Below are 20,553 nucleotides of genomic sequence, written 5' to 3'. Positions count from 1 at the left end.
CGGCGGCAGCAGCGGCGGCGGCGGCGGCGGCAGCAGCAGCGGCAGCAGCAGCAACAGGCGGCGGGCCCGGCTCGGGGGCGGAGGCGGCGGAGGGGCGGGGAGCGCGAGGAGGAGCGACGCGGCCCGCGCCGCCGCCTCTTCCCGCCGCATGGACGAGCACCTCAGCCTGCTGCGCTCACCGCCGCCGCCCTCCGCCCGCCACCGCGCCCACCCTCCCCAGAGCCCCGCGAGCGGCGGCGGCGCCCACACCCTGGTGAACCCCGGCTACGCCGAGCCCGCCGCAGGCCCCGCGCTGCCGCCCGACATGACGGTGGTGCCCGGGGACCACCTGCTGGAGCCGGAGGCGGCCGACGGCGGCGGGGGCCCGCCGCAGGGCGGCTGCGGCGGCGGCGGAGGCTGCGACCGCGACCGCTACGAGCCGCTGCCGCCCGCGCTGCCGGCCGCCGGCGAGCAGGACTGCTGCGGGGAGCGCGTGGTGATCAACATCTCCGGGCTGCGCTTCGAGACGCAGCTCAAGACCCTCTGCCAGTTCCCGGAGACGCTGCTGGGCGACCCCAAGCGGCGCATGAGGTACTTCGACCCGCTCCGCAACGAGTACTTCTTCGACCGCAACCGGCCCAGCTTCGACGCCATCCTCTACTACTACCAGTCGGGCGGCCGCATCCGCCGGCCGGTCAACGTGCCCATCGACATCTTCTCCGAGGAGATCCGCTTCTACCAGCTGGGCGAGGAGGCCATGGAGAAGTTCCGCGAGGACGAGGGCTTCCTGCGGGAGGAGGAGCGGCCCCTGCCCCGCCACGACTTCCAGCGCCAGGTGTGGCTGCTCTTCGAGTACCCGGAGAGCTCCGGGCCGGCGCGGGGCATCGCCATCGTGTCCGTGCTCGTCATCCTCATCTCCATTGTCATCTTCTGCCTGGAGACGCTGCCCGAGTTCCGCGACGAGAAGGACTACCCCGCCGCGTCGTCGCAGGAGCAGTTCGAGGCGGCCGGCAACAGCACGTCGGGGGCGCCCGCCGGAGCCTCCAGCTTCTCGGATCCTTTCTTCGTGGTGGAGACCCTGTGCATCATCTGGTTCTCCTTTGAGCTGCTGGTGCGGTTCTTCGCTTGCCCCAGCAAAGCCACCTTCTCGCGAAACATCATGAACTTGATAGACATCGTGGCCATCATCCCTTATTTCATCACTCTGGGCACCGAGCTGGCTGAGCGACAGGGCAATGGACAGCAAGCCATGTCCCTGGCCATCCTGAGGGTCATCCGGCTGGTGCGCGTCTTCCGCATCTTCAAGCTCTCCCGGCACTCCAAGGGGCTGCAGATCCTGGGCCAGACGCTGAAGGCTTCCATGCGGGAGCTGGGCTTGCTCATCTTTTTCCTATTCATCGGGGTCATTCTTTTCTCTAGCGCGGTCTACTTTGCCGAGGCAGACGACCCCACTTCAGGTTTTAGCAGTATCCCGGATGCCTTCTGGTGGGCAGTGGTAACCATGACAACAGTAGGTTACGGTGACATGCACCCGGTGACCATAGGGGGCAAGATTGTGGGGTCGCTCTGTGCCATCGCTGGTGTCTTGACCATTGCTTTGCCAGTCCCTGTGATTGTTTCCAACTTCAATTACTTCTACCACCGGGAGACAGAAGGGGAAGAACAAGCCCAGTACATGCACGTGGGAAGTTGCCAGCACCTCTCCTCGTCGGCGGAGGAGCTCCGAAAAGCAAGGAGTAACTCGACTCTGAGTAAGTCGGAGTATATGGTGATCGAAGAGGGGGGCATGAACCATAGCGCTTTCCCCCAGACCCCTTTCAAAACGGGCAATTCCACTGCCACCTGCACCACGAACAATAATCCCAACTCCTGTGTCAACATCAAAAAGATATTTACTGACGTTTAATATATGATACAAGTGACATGCTGTGCTCAGTATTGTGTGGAACGTGCCCCCTTGGTCTGTGTATGCCCTTGTTTTATACATTTCCAGACCATTCATCAAGGAAAGGACATGAAGAAGTGGAAAGCACACTTCATTTTCCCTCTCCCTACTGCTTCATACTGAAACAGGTGTCTGTTTTGCAAGTGGGCTGCATTCTCTCAGCTCTCCATTGTTTTCTCCCCCTCTCTCTAATATTGCAAAGAACAAACTTACTTTAAACTTGATTTCTAGTACACACCCTCTAAAACAAACAAACAAACAAACAAACAAAAAGCAGCTGTACATCCTGGGAGGAAATGAAATTAAAGAACAGTTAGAGTAACCGCCTAACCTCAGAATTAAAAGACACTTGTTTCTTTACTAAGTAAAGCTGGCACGTACTTAAAGGATGCTTCAGTGTGATGGACTGTTCAACATTATTGAGTATTTAGTTCAATTGCCTACGCTGTGGATGTGTGGATGAGAAGTCTGATTAGAAAAATGACTTGTAAACCCACCGTGAGTTTCTTTGGTTTTTGACTGGGATTTCTTCTATTCGGAACCCCTCCCGGAATTTTAAAGATATATACAACTTTGAACGAAGGGAAATGCCTGAGATGTCCTGATCTGACTAATCGGTTGCAACTCTTTGGGGCTTGTTGAGCATTTCGAAAGGGGTAGACTAACAGATTCCTCTGAACTTCTGTGTGTGTGTTACAAGCAACATCTACCAAAGTGTAGAAACAGATGTTTTCAGCGCTGCTGAGAGAAACAAACAAAATTCCTAACGCGTCTGCGAGATAAGCTTCTGCAGTATCACAAGAAGATTAAAGTGGCAGACACTCCTTCCAGCGGAAGTTACTAATTCGGACCTGACTGATGCAGTTCCCATAGCAACCCATGTTTCCTGGGAAACCCGAAAAAGGTTGTCATGGCATCTCTTGCTCTGTAGCCCCACCCCCTAGCCCCTGCCGTTTCCACAGTAACCTTTCCAGATGGTTCCTACTTACAGGATGTCGGAAGGAAAACCACTGTTTGAATAAACCGCACAAATAAAGTTATGTCTGAGAATCTGAGGGTGGTGAAATGAATCACAAAATGCGTTATTTTTTTACTACAGAAAATCATTGATATCATCTCATAATGATTGAATCGAGAAGGAAAATATTGCCTTTGGAACGTTAGATATACACCACAATGGGGCATGATTTGAATTCAATGCCAACAATTAGGCAATAATTTAAAAGGATGCTGTTTTCTTCCTCCAGGAAGTTTCAAGCCAACAGATGAAATTTAAAAGCAAATGTAAAAGCGTTCTGTACATAAGCATATGAAAGATCCAATCGGTGTACCTGAAACCTTACTGCGAGGGACCTTGAGACTTCCTCTTAAAAAAAAAAAAAAAAAAAAAAAAAACTCCAGATCCCACAAGAGCACTTGAAAAGCTAAGTAAACTTTAAAAATATAAAGGATACACACTTTTTAACTGAGGGGATTGCAGACCATCAATAAAAAAAAGACGGATGGGAAGTAACCAAATCTTGGGGAAATACCTGCAAGTTTCAGCCACACACCAGGGTTGCCAGAAGACACACAAAATCAGGTGAGCACTGTGGGGGTACTGAGAGCTCTCCGTCTTTGCACAGGGAACCAGGGAGATGCTGTTCCTGTTTGGGTTGGTGCTACTTGCAAACCCAGTAGTTTCATATTAATTATGTGCAAGTGCCTTTTAATGGTCAGTTACAACATCTTTTCCATGTGATTTCCCTTTTGTTAACTGTCCTTTGGTTTCTGTTGTCTGTGGCAAACGGATGGCAGGGGGGAAGTCATTGCTCTATAGAATAACCTTCACCCAAACTGAAATGAAAATGATTCCATTCCTTCTACTAACCCTCTTGGCTACTGCACAACCTGTTTCCCCTTAAAAAAAGGATAAAAGGCAGAACCTACTGCTGTTGGATTATGGGCCCAATTTTAACTTACACAATTAGTCATACGCAGCAGTACGGTTCTTTTCAATAAAAAGTGGTTAAGGTTACAATATGGGTAACAAATGTGTTTAATGTCTTTTAACAAAACCATTTTAGTTTATATACATTATATGTATTATATGTTATACATCGTCCACAAGTATACATTGTCCACAATTGTTTCTTGATATTGATAGGGTATGACTATTCTTAGAGTAAATTAGAGTAACCCTGGGTCTAAAACTCATATTTTCAGGTAGTCAGAAGCCTACTTACTTTATTGTTTGTGTATTTAAGACAGTGAAAAAGAATGAAGACTATATGAGGGGGAAGAGGAAGGAACAGACAAATAATAGAGGCAGGAAAAGTATATACATGTTCATTGCTTTCTCTGTACGTGCATGCAAATAGGACTCCTTTATCTAGTTTCCTTTGCTACTTGTTAGAGTTGCTTTCACCACTGATCTACCTTTTGATCAAACTCTTGGTGTTCTTAATGACCAGACATTCTTTTTGTGACCCATTTTGTTGGTAAACTGTTAGACACACTATAGTAATAACGTAAGAATAATTTTTGTGTCTGTTCTTAAAAGATCTGGACATGAAGATGAACAAAGTGCAGTGACCCTTTATTCGTTTTTTTATTTGAAAATATAGAAACCTTGCTTTGTTCTGTGAGTAAATTATGGTTGTACCACAATTTTTAGAATTGTATGATTATTAATAGTAATATGAAGAAGACCTTTTTCTTCAATCCAGAGAAATAATGGCTTTTTGAATCATAACTTTGGCATAGTATAATTATGTTCTAGTTGCCAAACTAAAAGCTCCTTAAAAGGTATAGGTTCTATAACTTGACAAAGTTTTGGACACTAGTGTCTACCACAAAATGTAGCACTTTCTATGTATTCAGTACATATTTGACGAGTGAATGGCTCTAATCTTACATTAATGTTATTTTAAGGTTTTTAATGAAGTGATTTAAAGCACAGGCTCTGCAGTCAGACTGCCAGGGTTTGAATCCTGACTATGCTGTGTGACACTGAACAAATTACTTAACCTCTCTGTGCCTCAGTTTCCTTATTTGTAAACTGAGGATAAGAAATGGTACCTCATAGAATTGTGAATATTAAATGTTGATACAGGCATGATACTTAGAAAAAAATAATTGCATGGTATGCAGCAGAGATTTTGCCAAGAGATTACATTATTATTGTGATTGTTACTTACAAGCATTGTATAATTAACTACTGAGGTTTGCAAATGATATGACATACATAAATAATCAGTGTCTTCCTATTTACTTTCTGTGTAACAATAGTAATTACCATTTAATTACCATGTCCTGGATACTCTCAGCTCTGCAAGGTAAGTGGTATTCACCCCACTCTAGGAGGGGAAAAACGAGATGGCTATGGTTAAGTGATTTCCCAAAGACTTCCCAGCTAGCAAGAAACCCAGCTATGATTAAAGCCAGGTCCTTCTGGCCCCCAAACCCATGTTCCTTTTATTGGGTGACTTGAAAGAGATTGAGAAAATAAATTTCTTATGCTTTTAGGTTTGACTTCAGCCCATGTTACTAATTAATGAATTTCTGTAAAGAATATATCTCCAGAAACCTATTTTATGCAGTATATTGAAAATTAACCCTTTCTAAACATCAGATACTTTTAACCATAGGGATCAAGTATCAGGTATTTAAATTGAACAAAGAGATTGACTTTTCTAGTAATAAAAGATCACTTTCTTATATTATTGATTTGTCTGGATTTAATATTATACTCAGAAAGTATAATTAGTCATAGTAGTGATACCTGCTAGGGCAATAGATATTTTTCAGTTTTAAGATTAATTTTCTATTTTCATGTGCTTTAATCTACAATCGATAGTACTATGCAAATTGTTATTTTTTCCATCTCCTCATATTTTGCCTAGGTTACTGAAGAACGATGGCAGCAAGTAGTATAAATATTTTGACTCTGTCTTATTGAGAAAGGAGAAATTACTTAGAACAAAAGGATTGAAAGCACAAGGAGATTGCCAGCTCATTGAAATTTGTGACATGATTGCCTTACCTAATAACTCCATGGATCTTTAAGAGCATCTGTGCTCAAAGAAACAATAGAATATAATTTTGGCCCACATAATAGCTGTAGCCCCTTCTCTAAGGTCCTAAATCATTTAGAAAATGAAAATGGATAGTGATTTGGGCTTACAGCAAAATGCAAATGAGTCTAAGTCCACATATATCAGTCAGCTTTGCCAAACCACAGGCTTCACTGTTGAGCTCAGTGCACGTCTTAGATGTTGAAAAGTATACATATGTCTGTGTGTACAAAACATTCATGAGAGGAGGTGTGACTGGAACAGGGCACATCCATCAACACCCTGGGAAAAAATGTACATACCCCACAGCTGGTGAATCCAGAGATGAAAATAACAGCATTGCTATTTATTTCCTTTATGGTGCTTTTAAGCTGATATCATACCAAATTTTAGTGCCCACCAACTATTATAACAAACAGCTACAAATATGAGGAGGCATTCTATCAGTTATTTCTGAATTTTGAAATAAAACTTCTGGGATTGAAATTTTAAATGCAGAGTATGAAGCAATTTAAAGTTATGGTTTGTTTATATGAAACTGGTGTTTACCTCTCTGGCATAAAATGTACTCAAGCAACTGCTTGAGCGATCGTATCTAAATTCAATATAAACTACCAATCATCTATTCCTTTGAGAACCATAACTATAACTTAATGACTTCTATACATTTAAAATTTCAAGGGGCGCCTGGCTGGCGCAGTCGGTTAAGCGTCCGACTTCAGCCAGGTCACGATCTCGCGGTCCGTGAGTTCGAGCCCCGCGTCGGGCTCTGGGCTGATGGCTCGGAGCCTGGAGCCTGTTTCCGATTCTGTGTCTCCCTCTCTCTCTGCCCCTCGCCCATTCATGCTCTGTCTCTCTCTGTCCCAAAAATAAATAAACGTTGAAAAAAAAAAATTTTTAAATTTCAACATTTTCTATAGCAGTTCCAAGTCCTTCCCACCTCTCAGCTGTGAATAACCCCTCCCACTAAGAAATGCAGAGAAGTACACCTGCCCCTCCCCCATCAATTCGAAGACTTATGGAAACACTGTGAGATAGATGTGAGGAGCACAAGAATGAGACAGAGGATATTTAGGGATTGCATTTTAGGGTGGGGCTTTTTTTCCTTTTTCTTTTTCTTTTTCTTTTCTTTTTTTTTTTTTTTTTTAATTATTTCACCTTTTGAATGAAGGAGGGTAAGACTGTTGCTTTGGTGCTACTAATTTTCTGTATTTTGTTTTATATATATTAATGAAGTCACTGAAGTCACTTGTTTTCTATAACTTGCAGGGAGTACTTGAAAACCTTCGAGAGAGGGCAAATCAGAAAAGGCAGGAAGAAGGAAGGGGAAGCCATGCAGAGCCCAAACCCTGGGCTATCATGACTCAGCTCCTAACCTCCTGCCAGAAAATGGCCATTGCTATAGAGTACATGATAATAATATTCTGTATATACTCACATCCACCTTGCAAATTTCATTTAAGCGATTCAGAGAGGTCAGGAAGTTCTCAAATATCTGTCTTCGTCTTCAGTGATGCTGCAAACTAATTTTGTCTTCAGAACTGTAAAGAAAAAACATTTTACAGAGAAACGTTTTTGTGGTTTTCCTCTTTCTCCCCCCTTTTTTGTATGGATGTGTTTTTCCTTGTGTTTCAAATTTTGCACCATAAACCATCAAATACATTAAAGAGGAGATCTGGAAAAGAGGCTCCATCATTTCCTTGGGAGCCATTTTATTATTGCTGCAACCTAAAGCATGCAGAATAGGAGCTCTAGCCTGAAAAGTAAATCCTGGGATCCTGGTTGTGAGAAAGATGGCACTTAAATGCATGAAAAATGATGTTTCATCATGTCTGGAGAACGTCATGAATAAATATGGGCATGCAGGGCTCTGACTCTGCAGATCATGCCCCCAGCATGGAGGTTAGGAGTGGAGAAGAGCTTTTTCTTTTTCAGTGAGTCCCCAGCCTCACCCTTACCCCTTCCATCAGAGCACAAAGGCTCTTGGGAATCTCTTTTGAGATTCCCGCTAAATTTCTAGAATGAAAGCTAGCATTGCACTTGTGTGTTACATGTCAGTCAGCATTGGTTTTGTTGTCAAGTTTATTTTAAACTCTTGTTCTTTATGGAAATTCTCTCTGAATCGTAAAGTTCTTATTTTTATACACTTAAACATGTTCCTTAAATTAAACATATGATTTAATTTGGAAAAGAATCCAGTAAGGGTAATTTGTTATACACACACACACACACACACACACACACACACCCACACACACCTCACCTGTTATTTTCTGTCCTAAGATATATTTACTTTCTGTCCAGAGATCTAAACCATATAAAATTGGTGAATTTCCAAAATACTGGTTTTCATTCATATGTGCTGCAGAGACATTTACAAAGCATTTTTATTTTTTTATAGCCTTGCTTAAGAGGCAGATTTATTGCCTAGTGTTCTCAATGTGTTTATTAATGTAATAGTGGATTCATATAAGTAAATACATTCAGTCTGTCACTGAGTTTAATCATTTCACTTCCTAAATACCCCTAAAAATAATCTACTTTTCTGCATCACTGTCACCACCACTTTAATCCACACTACTCTCCTCTCTATCCTGGGTAAGTGCCAAGGTCTCTTGACTGGCCTCCTTACATGTCCTGTGGCCAGTCTGACCATTCTCCCCCTGGTAGCCAGAAGAATCTTTTTGAGACTCAAATCCGATTACATCACCTGCCTCTACTTATAATTCTTTGAAGGTCTTTTTCTTGTTTTGGGGATAGAGATCCAAAGGTTTCACATAGCTTTCATGGCCACACATGATCTCTCTCAGCCCTGATCTTCATCCACTTATGGGATTAGTTCCCTTTCCCCCTTCATCTATGGGGATCTTTGCAGATGTTCCCACTGCTAGCCCCCTCCTCACTTTCTTAACTTCTATTTTTACTTCAATACTTCCAAGTTATCTCTCATGACTCTGGTTTTACCAATTCCCTATTTAGGGTACCCTTCATCAAATTTAAGGTCCCTTAAGAGCCACCACTATTCTATGTGCCATTAAAAAAAGAAGAACTGCCAATTATGAGGGAAAGTACCAGTGATTTTAAGGTACATCCTGATTTCATAGGTTCTCAAATCTGAAAAAGTGTGTCTCAGAATTAATTGAATATACGATGTGTTCTTGGCATGGCTGTCATTTTATATTTATTTGTGTTATATGATTAATCTATCTCTTCTATGAGAGCAGGGTATCACTCTTCGTTCATCATGGAATCCCTTACCATTCGCTCCCAAATCTGCTCCAAACACTTTCACCCCTGTCACTTCTGAAAGTGTACTTTTCAAGGTCATTGGTGACCTCTGATAGCTAAACCCAATGGTCATTTCTCAGTGCTTGTTTCATTTGACTCATCAGAAGCCTTTGGCACTGTGGAATACTTCTTTCCTCCTGCAAAGAATTGCTTCATTTGACTTTAGGACCCAACACTGTGTGTTTTTTCACTACCTCTCTTCTCTCTCCTTTTTAATCTCTTTTGCTGGTTCTTTCTCATCTCCCCTGAGTCTTCATGTTTGAGAGCCCCGTGGGCCACAGTTTAGTCCTTAGACTTCTTTCTATATCCCGTCTTACTCTCATAGCTTTAGACTATCTATATGTAAATTTCTCTCTCCCCTGCCTGGACCGTTCCCCTGAACTTCAGATTGCATTTCCAGCTCTCTACTTGACATCTTCACTTAGACATCTGATCTCTCAAACTTAGTATGTCCAAAACTGAGCTTCCCTGTCTTGCACCACCCTTGCCACCAATCCTGTCTCTTGCCCTTTTCCCCCTCTCTGTGACTATAACTTCAATCTTCCCATTATTCAAGCTAAAAAAATCCTTGGAATTATTGTACATTCCTCTCTTTCTGTCATACCGCTTTTCCAAGCTATTGGCAAATCCTGTTGGCTCCTCTCTTAAAATGTTTCCGGAGTCTTACTTCTGCAACCACCCATTCTAAGCCATCATTATCTCTCACCTGGATTTTTTTTTTAAGTTTATTCATTTATTATTTCTGAGAGAAGGAGAGAGCACAGTCAGGGGATGGGCAGAGAGAGAGGGAGACACAGAATCCGAAGCAGGCTCCAGGCTCTGCACTGACAGCATAGAGCCGGACACGGGGCTCGAACTTAGTAACTGCGAGATCATGACCTGAGCTGAAGTCAGATGCTTAACTGACTGAGCCACCAAGGCGCTCCTCACCTGGATTTTTAGAGTACCCTCCTGACTGTACCCCATCCTTCATCCTTTCCCCTGCTGGAGTCTGTTCTCAATGTAGCAGCCAGAGAGAACCTTTTCAAACATTTGTCAGATCATGTCACTTCTTGGTGGCAAAACTCCCATCTGGCTCTCCATTTCCCGCAGAGTACACACCAAAAGCCCTCACGTGGCCTGCAAGGCTCTACCTTTTCTACCTACTCTTACCCTTACCCTTCTCACCTCATTTCTGACTCTTCTCCCCTTTGATCCTCTACAGCAGCTGTGCCGGCCTCCTTGCCCTTCCTCAAACACACCAGGCACGCTCCGCCTCGGGTCTTTGTACCACTGTTCCACTGCCTGGAACGCTCTAACATCTGATCTCTGCGTGGCTGGCTCCGTCAGCTCCGTAGCTGTCACTGCCTCAGTGAAGCCTTCCCCAGCCACTCTGTTTAAACTTGCAGCCCCCACAGCACTCTCCTTTAGCCTTTCTCTGCCTTGTATATTCCCTCCTCTAACATACTAGATATCTTACTTGCTTTTTGTTTATTGTCCATCTTCCTTTCCCTTCCATGAGCATAAGTGACCTTTGTCTTTCGTTGCTACTATATCCCCCAGGATCTGGAATATTGCCTGGAATAAAGTTGGTGCTTAATAAGTCTTTGTTCAAGGTAGGGATGAGAGGAAGGAAATTCCAATTTGAGTGTTTTTAAACTATAAGCAAAATTTTCGTGTTGTGTATCTGTGCTTCAGTCTATCACTGTGAGGCTTATACCCCTTATCATGCTTTTTTGTTTTTTTTATTTTTTAACATTTATTTTATTTTTGAGAGAGACAGAGACAGAGCACAAGTGGGCAAGGGGCAAAGAGAGAGAGAGAGAGAGCGCGCGCGACAGAACTCGAAGCAGGCTCCAGGCTCTGAACTGTCAGCACAGAGCCTGACACGGGGCTTTAACTCACGAACCTCAAGATCATGACCTGAGCTGAAGTCAGACACTTAACTGACTGAACCACCCAGGCGCCCCCTCACCGTGCTTTTTTGGATAGAATTTCTAATAATTGGTTCACTGGGGAGGGCTTCCATTTGGTAGAACATACTCCAGTAGGTTTTATCCACAAAGTACTACCCAGTTGTGGGTAGAGTTCCTTAACATAAATAATTTAAATATAACATTATAAGAGATATCGCTCCTAATCACCATGGCTACCTAGAGTTGGAATGCTTCACAGAGACTGTGTTTCCTACCCTAGCCGGCAATAAAATGCTGTTTATAAATGACACTCAATATATATTTGTTGACTGATTGGCTTACATAGTATAGCAAAAATCAGAACACGTAAGTGATATCTATAGGAACTTACCTATCCTGCCAACATTCTAAGAAACCTTTCTGTAAGTTCACTCTTGCTTTCAGTTAATGGTGAGTCTTAATATATCCATGGGATTTCCATTACTCTGGAAGCTGATTAAATAAGGCATTAGATATTTCATCAGTGAATCACCTTGAAGAATTACATTACTGTAGTTGTGACCTTACTGAGTAAAATAATTGCTTTTACAAAGTAAATTTGATGTAATTGTCAAGTTATATGGTAGGCTCACAAAAATCGGTTATTTTTTTAAAGGGACTTTTTCATATATGAAAGAGAAGATGGGGACATTGAATCCAAGAACAGTAAGAGCAGATTCTCCGAGTGACTGTTATTTTTTTTTAATGTTTATATTAATTTTTGAGACAGAGACAGAGCATGAGTGGGGGAGGGGCAGAGAGAGAGAGGGAGATACAGAATCCGAAGCTCCAGGCTCTGAGCTCAGCACAGCGCCTGACATGGGGCTAGAACTCACAGACGGTGAGATCATGACCTGAGCCGAAGTCGGACGCTCAACCGACTGAGCCACCCAGGCGCCCCTCAGAGTGACTTTTATAGTGGCAAAACATAGGTCATTTCTAAATAAAATAGGTGAGAGGCACCGGTAGTAGTACATGTTGGTACTGGGAAATTCTTAGAAGCTTTGGAAAACCAAGGTGTGTAGTATGGAATTATTGAGTCTAAATGAAAGCGTTGCTGTAAAGGAGTACCGCAGAGTTGAGGTAATAGCATTGTGGGATTTTGGGTAATCTTGTAACAGAGGCACTTCCCTGTGTAGTAGGAAATGGGGACTCTCCAGATATGAATAGAAGGGAACTTTTTCCACACTGCTCCTGGATTTGCTCTCCCTGGATTTCTCAGGCACATCCGACCGGGACTTGACTAGGTGTTGCCTCTGTACCTCTACACGGAACAATTTCCTCACGAAACTTGTCCCTAAATTAAAGAAAACTGACGTATACGCTTCAGATTACATATGGAGACCAACAGAAGACAGAAACTCTGTTTGCCTCCATCACTTTATATAATGAAGCTCACAGAGGACAGAGATCATTTCTTTTCTGAGGGCACATTGTCAGGACTTTTTAAAGGAATGACGGGCGCCTGGGTGGCGCAGTCGGTTGAGCGTCCGACTTCAGCCAGGTCACGATCTCGCGGTCCGCGAGTTCGAGCCCCGCGTCAGGCTCTGGGCTGATGGCTCGGAGCCTGGAGCTTGTTTCCGATTCTGTGTCTCCCTCTCTCTCTGCCCCTCCCCCGTTCATGCTCTGTGTCTCTCTGTCCCAAAAATAAATAAAAAACGTTGGAAAAAAAAATTAAAAAAAAAAAAAAAAGGAATGACACAAAATAGAGGATTGGAATGAGTAATTTTCATTTCTTATTTTTTCATGTTTTTTTCTGGTTTGAAGAATTATTGTTGATATATATATATATAGTATATATATTAACATAGTGTATATTAACCTGTACAGGTTAATATAATACTAAGTTAATATTATATATATTATATAATTATTATATAATATACATTATTATATAATTATTATAGATTATAATATAATATTATATATTATATAATATAATATTATTATATTATTATATTATTTTATATTATATTATATATATTGTTACATATAATTATATATTATATAATATTATATATTATATATTATTATATAATATTAACCTAGTATTTTATATATATATGTGTGTGTGTGTGTATATATATATATATAAAATATTAACCTAGTATGGGTTTTTACTGGGTTTTCTGTTAAAAGCTGGAATGGCCAAGGTATTAGACATTATAAGCGGCAGCCTCACATACCATTACATTTTATATTTACCTCATGTATGACTACAGGACAAAAAAAATTCAGGTATTCACCAACAGATTACCTCTGTAAGAAATTATAATAAAAAGTATGTTAAACAAGAGTGACACTGTCCTGGATTTCAAAAGGTAGTGGGTGACTAAAAACCACAGACAAAAATAGTTTCTCCAGGGAAGAACTGTGTTTGAATTGCTTTACACCTGTATTCTATAAATCTTTCACCAGCAACCATTTTAACTTATTCTAAAAATCAATTTATTTTACTAGGTCACAATGGGATTTAAGGATATTTATTATTAGCAGACCTAAATATTGCTGTGATTACACCTCACAGCTCATTTTCCCATGACTTTCCAGATTTTTGACAAAGCTCATGTCTTTTTCAAATTTTTTTAATATTTATTTTTGAGAGAGAGAGCACAAGTTGGGGAGGGGCAGACAGAGACAGAGAGACACAGAATCCAGAGAGGCTCCAGGCTCCAAGCCGGCAGCACAGAGCCGGACGCAGGGCTCAAACTCACAAACCACGAGACCATAACCTGAGCCGAAGTCAGACACTTAACCAACTGAGCCACCCAGGTGCCCCATCAAAGCTCATGTCTTAACACATTAGCAACTCTAATGACTGAGTTTAAACTTTTTTTGCTTGCCAAGAGTACATAATTTCCAAGAGGCCAATCAGAGAATTATGCATAATTGAACAAGAAAATTTTCTAGTCCTTTGGCTAAATCATTACCATTTGGTTGGCAGAATTCATAGAGCTTGTTGGTGTGCAGCCAACTCTAAGTTATTTAATAGATGTCAAAGTATAAACACATAAAAACAAAGTTCCCATAAAATAGAATGATTGTAACCCTTTCCTCATGAAATACAAATTAGTAAGGCTAGCAGTTAGGTAAGTTGGGTTTCTGTACCTCTTTTGTTTAGGCCTTGGTGGAGGTATTAATTACTTTTTCACAAGCTTGATAATTATAGAAATTTGACTGTTCTTATCCTCTTTTCTTGCTTCTTTTTTTAAAAAATTTTTTTACATTTATTTTTGAGAGACAGAGAGAGAGCACAAGTGGGGAAAGGGCAGAGAGAGAATGAGACACAGAATCTGAAGCAGGCTCCAGGCTCTGAGCTGTCAGCACAGAGCCCAATGCGGAGCTCGAACTCACAAACCGTGAGATCATGACTTGAGTCGAAGTCAGATGCCCAACTGACTGAGCCACCCAGGCGCCCCTCTTGCTTCTTATGTTAAATCATTTATTTGGTCAAATATCATCAATTATAAGTCACCATTTTCTGTTATACTTCCTTTCCCTGTTTTTGTAGAGTTGATTTTGATACCTAAGTAAGCCCTTCAACCCATTTCTTAGCCACTAATGTAAACATGATTAGCATCCAAATATCACTTTGATTTCTTGTTTCTGTTAAATTGCAACTCCCTCCACCCCTACAGTCTATTAGGATGCCGAGCTATACCTTACTTATTTAATAGTCCCAAGAGCCTTGAGGCAGGCACTGACACATGAGGTTTAAAAAAAAAAAGGCTGAACCTTTCATATAGAAAGGATGTAAATAGTAGCAAGACAAGACTAGCTTAATAGAACCATCTCAAGATAATGAAAGCTACAGTAGCATTGAGCAGAAACTAGGCACTTAGGAAATGAAATGGATGCCAGATCATTCATGTTACTTGTAATTTCTTGTAATTGGTAGTCATTACTAGCTATTAGACCATTGTAATTTTCAAACGCTCATAATGAAAATTAAGAATACTGTGATGCAAGAGTGTACTCTTGCTATTTGGCCAAAGATTAGTGTCAAGAAGTTCTCTCTTTCATGAAGGATGATCCAGTATAATCCAGGCCAATAAAGAAAACTTTTCATTAAATGATTGCCAAGTACACAGTAGGCATATGATATTGGGTTTTGTGAGTTGATGATTCTTCCACAAAAAGCACATTCAAGTTCCAGATCAACACTGGTAGGCATTTGCCACTGGATTTCAGATACCTGCTAAAACCAGGAGTATGTATGGGAAATAATCTTCTCCTTCCCTCCCTCCCACTGCAACCCTCACTCCTCCATCCCCTTTCCAGAACCCTGAGCATGGGATTTCCATTCACTTTAAAAGAGTTCTCATCTTAAGTTACAACAGTAGGATATACAGCCAGGAAAGAAACAAACCCTTGGAAGTACATTGAGAAAATTAATACATATATTTTCTTTAAAAACAGGCACTCGGAACCTTTCAGATGGTTGTAAAGGTGAAGATAAATTTTTATGTTGAAAAAGCAAACAATCACATTGGTTTAGACTACATTTCGAAGTGGGTATTAATAAGGATAAAAGGGGAGAAAGGGTGCCTGGGTTAAGCATCCTACTCTTGAACTCTTGATTTTGGCTCAGGTCATGATCTCATGGTCGTGAGATTGAGCCCCCGCCACCCCTACATTGGGCTCTGATCTGGGCACGGAGCCTATTAAGATTCTCTCTCTCCCTCAGCTTCTTCCTCACACACACGCTCTCTCTCATAGATGATAGATGGATGGATGGATAGATAGATAGATAGATAGATAGATAGATAGATAGATAGATGTAAGGACAAAAAGCTCATAATTTCAGCATACTCTGAAACTTCTTCTAATTTATAAATTAAGTGCTTTTGATAAGTTTAGAAAATTAAATTGGTTGAACTTTTCAGGGTACCTGCAAAAAACCCCAAATTTTGAAAAGTATAATGAATAGAATATTTTATATTGACATAAAGTCTATAATTTTTTTAAAAAACTAAATACACAGTAAATTATTGTGCTTACTCTGTCCAACAGATACCTGAAGAGTCCCACATAGAGAACTGTATTGCTGCACGGACCAGTAGGATCCTCATTTTTAAATTGCCTACATCAAGAACGCTGTGTTGGTCCTGTCGCTGATGGGCAGTGATCTGTCTGCCAGTGCATATTTTTGTTTCAGTTGACATTAAATAACATGTCTCTAATAAATGCTTTATATAAAGGAAACAGCTCTAAAGCTGGAGGATTCTCTTCGAATTGTGTGCAATATTAAAGATAGTGATAGATGAAGAAGAACATTCGAAAATATTAAGGGATCATTTCAACCTTTTGACATTTTGGTGAAATTGAATCACTCAAAAACTAGTCAGTACTGCTGATAAAGAAAACCTAAATGTTTGTTTCCAACAAGCCAACTGGTACTGTTTTCTTCTTTCAGTTAATCACTGGACTGTGTTGAATCATGAGATATAGTAATGTTATCTTCTGTGTTGTGGCTTATGTGCAACCTTATTTGTGAAGGCGTGTTTTGTACCAAAGGCTCTCCTACATAGATTGGCCCATTTACACGTAAATAAGTGAAATCTACACTGTGCTCAGATGAATGGTGTTCAAGACAGACTGGCCTAAAAGAAATGTGCCTTGCTTGATTCAACATCCTTTTATTTTTTTGACTCAAAATGATAGATTTGCAAATTTGTCTCGTAGGTAGGTTTTAGCTGAGCATAAATTTAGAAGTATATTAGTACTTATGTTTAAGTTGTCTATTTTAGCTAAAATTTTAATATTTGGTTATAGTTTTCAGCAGTTCATAGATATTATAATCACTCAGTTTAGTTTTCGTATGATGTTTGGTGTGGTGAGACAAAGCACATTCTTAAAGATATATTATAATATTTCATCTAATGTATAGAATTTCCTTCAAAATTGTACCTGTAAAAGGTTTCTTGACTCATCCTCTATTTTTATAAGTTATTCCTTTAGAAATGGAACTTTTTTCAATAAAATAAGCAAAGTTTTAGTTGGAAAAGAGATTTAGGAGGTCATGAAGATGATTTCCCTTTTGGGGACATTTCACTTCTGTGCCATTATTAATGTATTTACTGTGACATTTCAGCAGAATGGTAGCTATTTGTATATTATTTAATAAGCCTTATGGAAAGTCAAACTGTGAACATTTGGTATAATGAAGACTTTTTTTCACTTTCATATTTTATTTTTGAAACATACCTGAGCAAATGCGTAAATAACCAATTTCCTGTTACTCAAATGCATAGCGACGCTGTTCTAATAAGAGTGCTTGTAGAATTTTAATGATATCAAAATATTTCAGTAGCAAAGCCAAGATTATAATACTTTTTGATGCCATGTAAAAGGAAATACAGGTGATGAGTTTCATTGTTAATATCTAAGAATCGATAACTAAACAATCTTATACCTGTTAGCAGCAAAGGATGTAGGAGATAAAATCCAGGTAATTTTCTTTGAGTCAATGCCTACAATGAATTTTGCACAATCTGCTGATAATTCTTCTGTGGTCAAAATTTTGAGACCAGATCACTCTCGGGAAAAGTGAAGTAAGTGACTGATAAGTATCTCAGATTTGAGCTATGTGAACCTCCCAACTGAATGATTTGTAATTAAAGTGAAAACATAGCCAAAGCCACCACCATGTTTTTGTTCTGTTAGCGCACATAGAAGAGACGCTGGCCCAGAGAACTGTCAATCCATTCCAGCCACCTAATACTCATAACTGATGTTCACAGACTTGTCAGCGGTTAAAGTAATTCACATCAACTATTGGGATGATTGAAACAAACCAATTAAAGGTCCTATAAGGGGTTTTAGACATTCACATGTTTTAGTAAGGATCGGTAGGCATTACAAAAATAGACACAGGTACTACCTTCAGGAAACACCAATGACACAACTTTATTATGTATACTTAATATCATATCTGCATTATTATTACAGGCCACGGTTTCAAATAAAGACAAAACCTGGACTTTGAGATAAAAGCACAGAATGGCACCAGATGAGTAAACTGTCATATCTGATATGGTTCACCAAATGTGTAGTAAAAATACAGTATTGATGTAGATATCATGAGACCAGAGGTCTTACCCACTTTCTACCTGTGGGACCCTAGATAAGTCACTTACTGTTGCTAGGCTACAGTTTCCTAAGTTGCAAGGTGGTTGTGCTGGGTTAAATAATCCCCAAAGCCCATTCTCAGCCCCCAAATCCTCATTTATACACATTTGAAAAGTCTTTGAAGAATACTTAAAGTACTCAGATTTTTCTTACGCATCTCCAAAGGAAAGAGTAAATTGAAATAAGATTTAAACCTTTAAAGTGTCATAAATATACCATTCTTCAAATTGATTGTGAGAAGAGGAAATAGGATGTTTTTTCTCCTCTAAGAATTGTCACTGGCCTACAATGGGATCATGAAAACGTAGAAAACCCACTGTGCGGAATGGAAACAGATTAATGAAATAGCTGCAAAGGAAGAGGAGGTTATTTGTTCAATTTAATTAGAACTTAATGTGATTTGAAATTACATATGAAATGCTAAAAACAGTTCCAGAGCTGTACTGCACACTCAACATTATAATCCTGGACTAGAAAGTGGGAAAAGGTTGGAAGGATGGGGATGTTTGCCTTATGATCTGTTGATTTTTTTTTCCCCACAAGAAGCAGTTTGGTAGAGCTTAAGCAAGTGTCTTTGCTTTAGTGCTGGCTCTGCTAATAATTTATGTGCCCTAGGAAAGTCCCTTTGACTTCTCTGAGCCCTAGTTTCTTTATCCGTGCAATGAAGACTTTAAATTTAGTAATCTGTACGTTTTTTTATATCTTTGAAAATTCTATAATGTTTCCAGAATATTCTGATATGCACATACATGTTGCTCCTCTCCAGGCACTAAGATGCCACAGATCTCTGTTCATATGACTGAACAGACTACAAATCCAAACGTTCATATTTCTAATTGACCTCAGCAAGACATTAAAAAATGTAACTTTTAATTTGGACCATGGCTTAACTATTGTGACTTATCATTTCATCCTTGAATGGTGGGTTAGTTACTATATAAACAAAGTTTCTGTGCAAGTGAATCTTCCGTTTAAATCTTTGTAGCTTAATAAACACTTAGCAAACCAGAATTAAATATATTATGCTTGCCAGTGAACTGTAGCTGATTGCAAGGTGCGTTTTTGTCACATTAAAAAGGTAACGCCGTTTTTGGTCCCAGAATTCAAATGACTATAATTTGAAATAATATTCACAAAATGTTGTAGACTTTTGTGAATACAAAAGAGGCCTGATGGAGCCATGTTGTAATTAGTTTTGCTCAGGAGTGAGAAACGAAATTCAGGGATAACCCAGACGCTTCTGTTTGGCTTTTGTGGACAGTTGGAAAAAGAAGGGTTATAGCTTTTGTACAACATAGATAAGAGATAATTATACCCATTGAAAACCAAGAGTATATTCTGGTTGCTGGTTTTATGGTAGAAAGAGATTAGGATAGAAAGATGCTAAAATATGGACGCTAGGGAAATTGTTAAAATGATAGCAGTCCATTTGAATAATCCAGAAATATTTTGTCATAACGAGATTATTTGTCCAGAGGTTTAGTCTTATATCCTTCCATTCAGAAAAGGGGGCAGTTTTTAAAGGCCTCTATCACAATAGGAAATGTATATTTTGACTAGCCGAGCAATTCATTAAAACATTTAATCTGATAATTTTTGGTCTTGTGAATCTGAATTTTCACTTTAGGTGTAATTGAGTCTCTTATATATTCGTGTTAGTGATATTTGTGAAAAATAACTTTATCCATTTTTTTTAAAGTTGACGAAATTTGCTCAATGGTGATTCTATCAAATTGTGTTCATATTGTATCTTGCAACAATTTGTGAACTGACCATACAGAAACAAACCATAGTAGTATCTCTTCTGGTGAATTGTATCCATGGTGTGATCTCTTAATGCTGGGTTTGGGGCGGGAAGGTTAAGTATTTAGTTGACTTAAAACTAATTGTCAAAGTGTTTTTAAAACTGTAGGACTATAAACCAAATAGGAATATACTCTTCTTTTGTTCAGTGTAGACCATTTTTGGAACTACCCCATACAATGACATAATTTGGGGTAAAAAGTTCCTCTATATGTATACAAGGGAAAGCAAACAGTGCATGTAGTATTTCCATGTAGTATGTTAAATGTAATAATAACAATAATCCATTTCTGAAATCGTATACGGATAGTAATTATGCAGACATCCAAATACGATTTTTTCATAGCAACGTCTAACATTTGTTTATCTCATGCTTTGCAAAGATCATTCACATCTTATTTAATCTTTAAAATATCCA

General features: G+C 40.0%; 1 protein-coding gene across 1 annotated transcript; it reads left to right on the top strand.

The window, feature by feature from the left end:
* Positions 1 to 64: 64 nt before the first annotated feature.
* Positions 65 to 19,707, top strand: KCNA3 (potassium voltage-gated channel subfamily A member 3). The gene is made up of 2 exons (XM_030326191.1): positions 65 to 3,506; positions 16,215 to 19,707. The coding sequence occupies exon 1, from the start codon at positions 149 to 151 to the stop codon at positions 1,883 to 1,885; it is 1,737 nt and encodes a 578-aa protein (XP_030182051.1). The 5' UTR covers positions 65 to 148; the 3' UTR covers positions 1,886 to 3,506; positions 16,215 to 19,707.
* Positions 19,708 to 20,553: the final 846 nt, after the last annotated feature.

Source organism: Lynx canadensis, chromosome C1 (assembly GCF_007474595.2).
Source record: "Lynx canadensis isolate LIC74 chromosome C1, mLynCan4.pri.v2, whole genome shotgun sequence".
Taxonomy (NCBI): domain Eukaryota; kingdom Metazoa; phylum Chordata; class Mammalia; order Carnivora; family Felidae; genus Lynx; species Lynx canadensis.
Note: the sequence above shows the minus strand (reverse complement) of the source record. Positions and strands in the feature narration are given on the sequence as shown.

Coding starts and splice junctions, on each gene's coding strand:
- KCNA3 (XM_030326191.1), top strand. CDS start 149: ATGGACGAGCACCTCAGCCTGCTGCGCTCACCGCCGCCGCCCTCCGCC.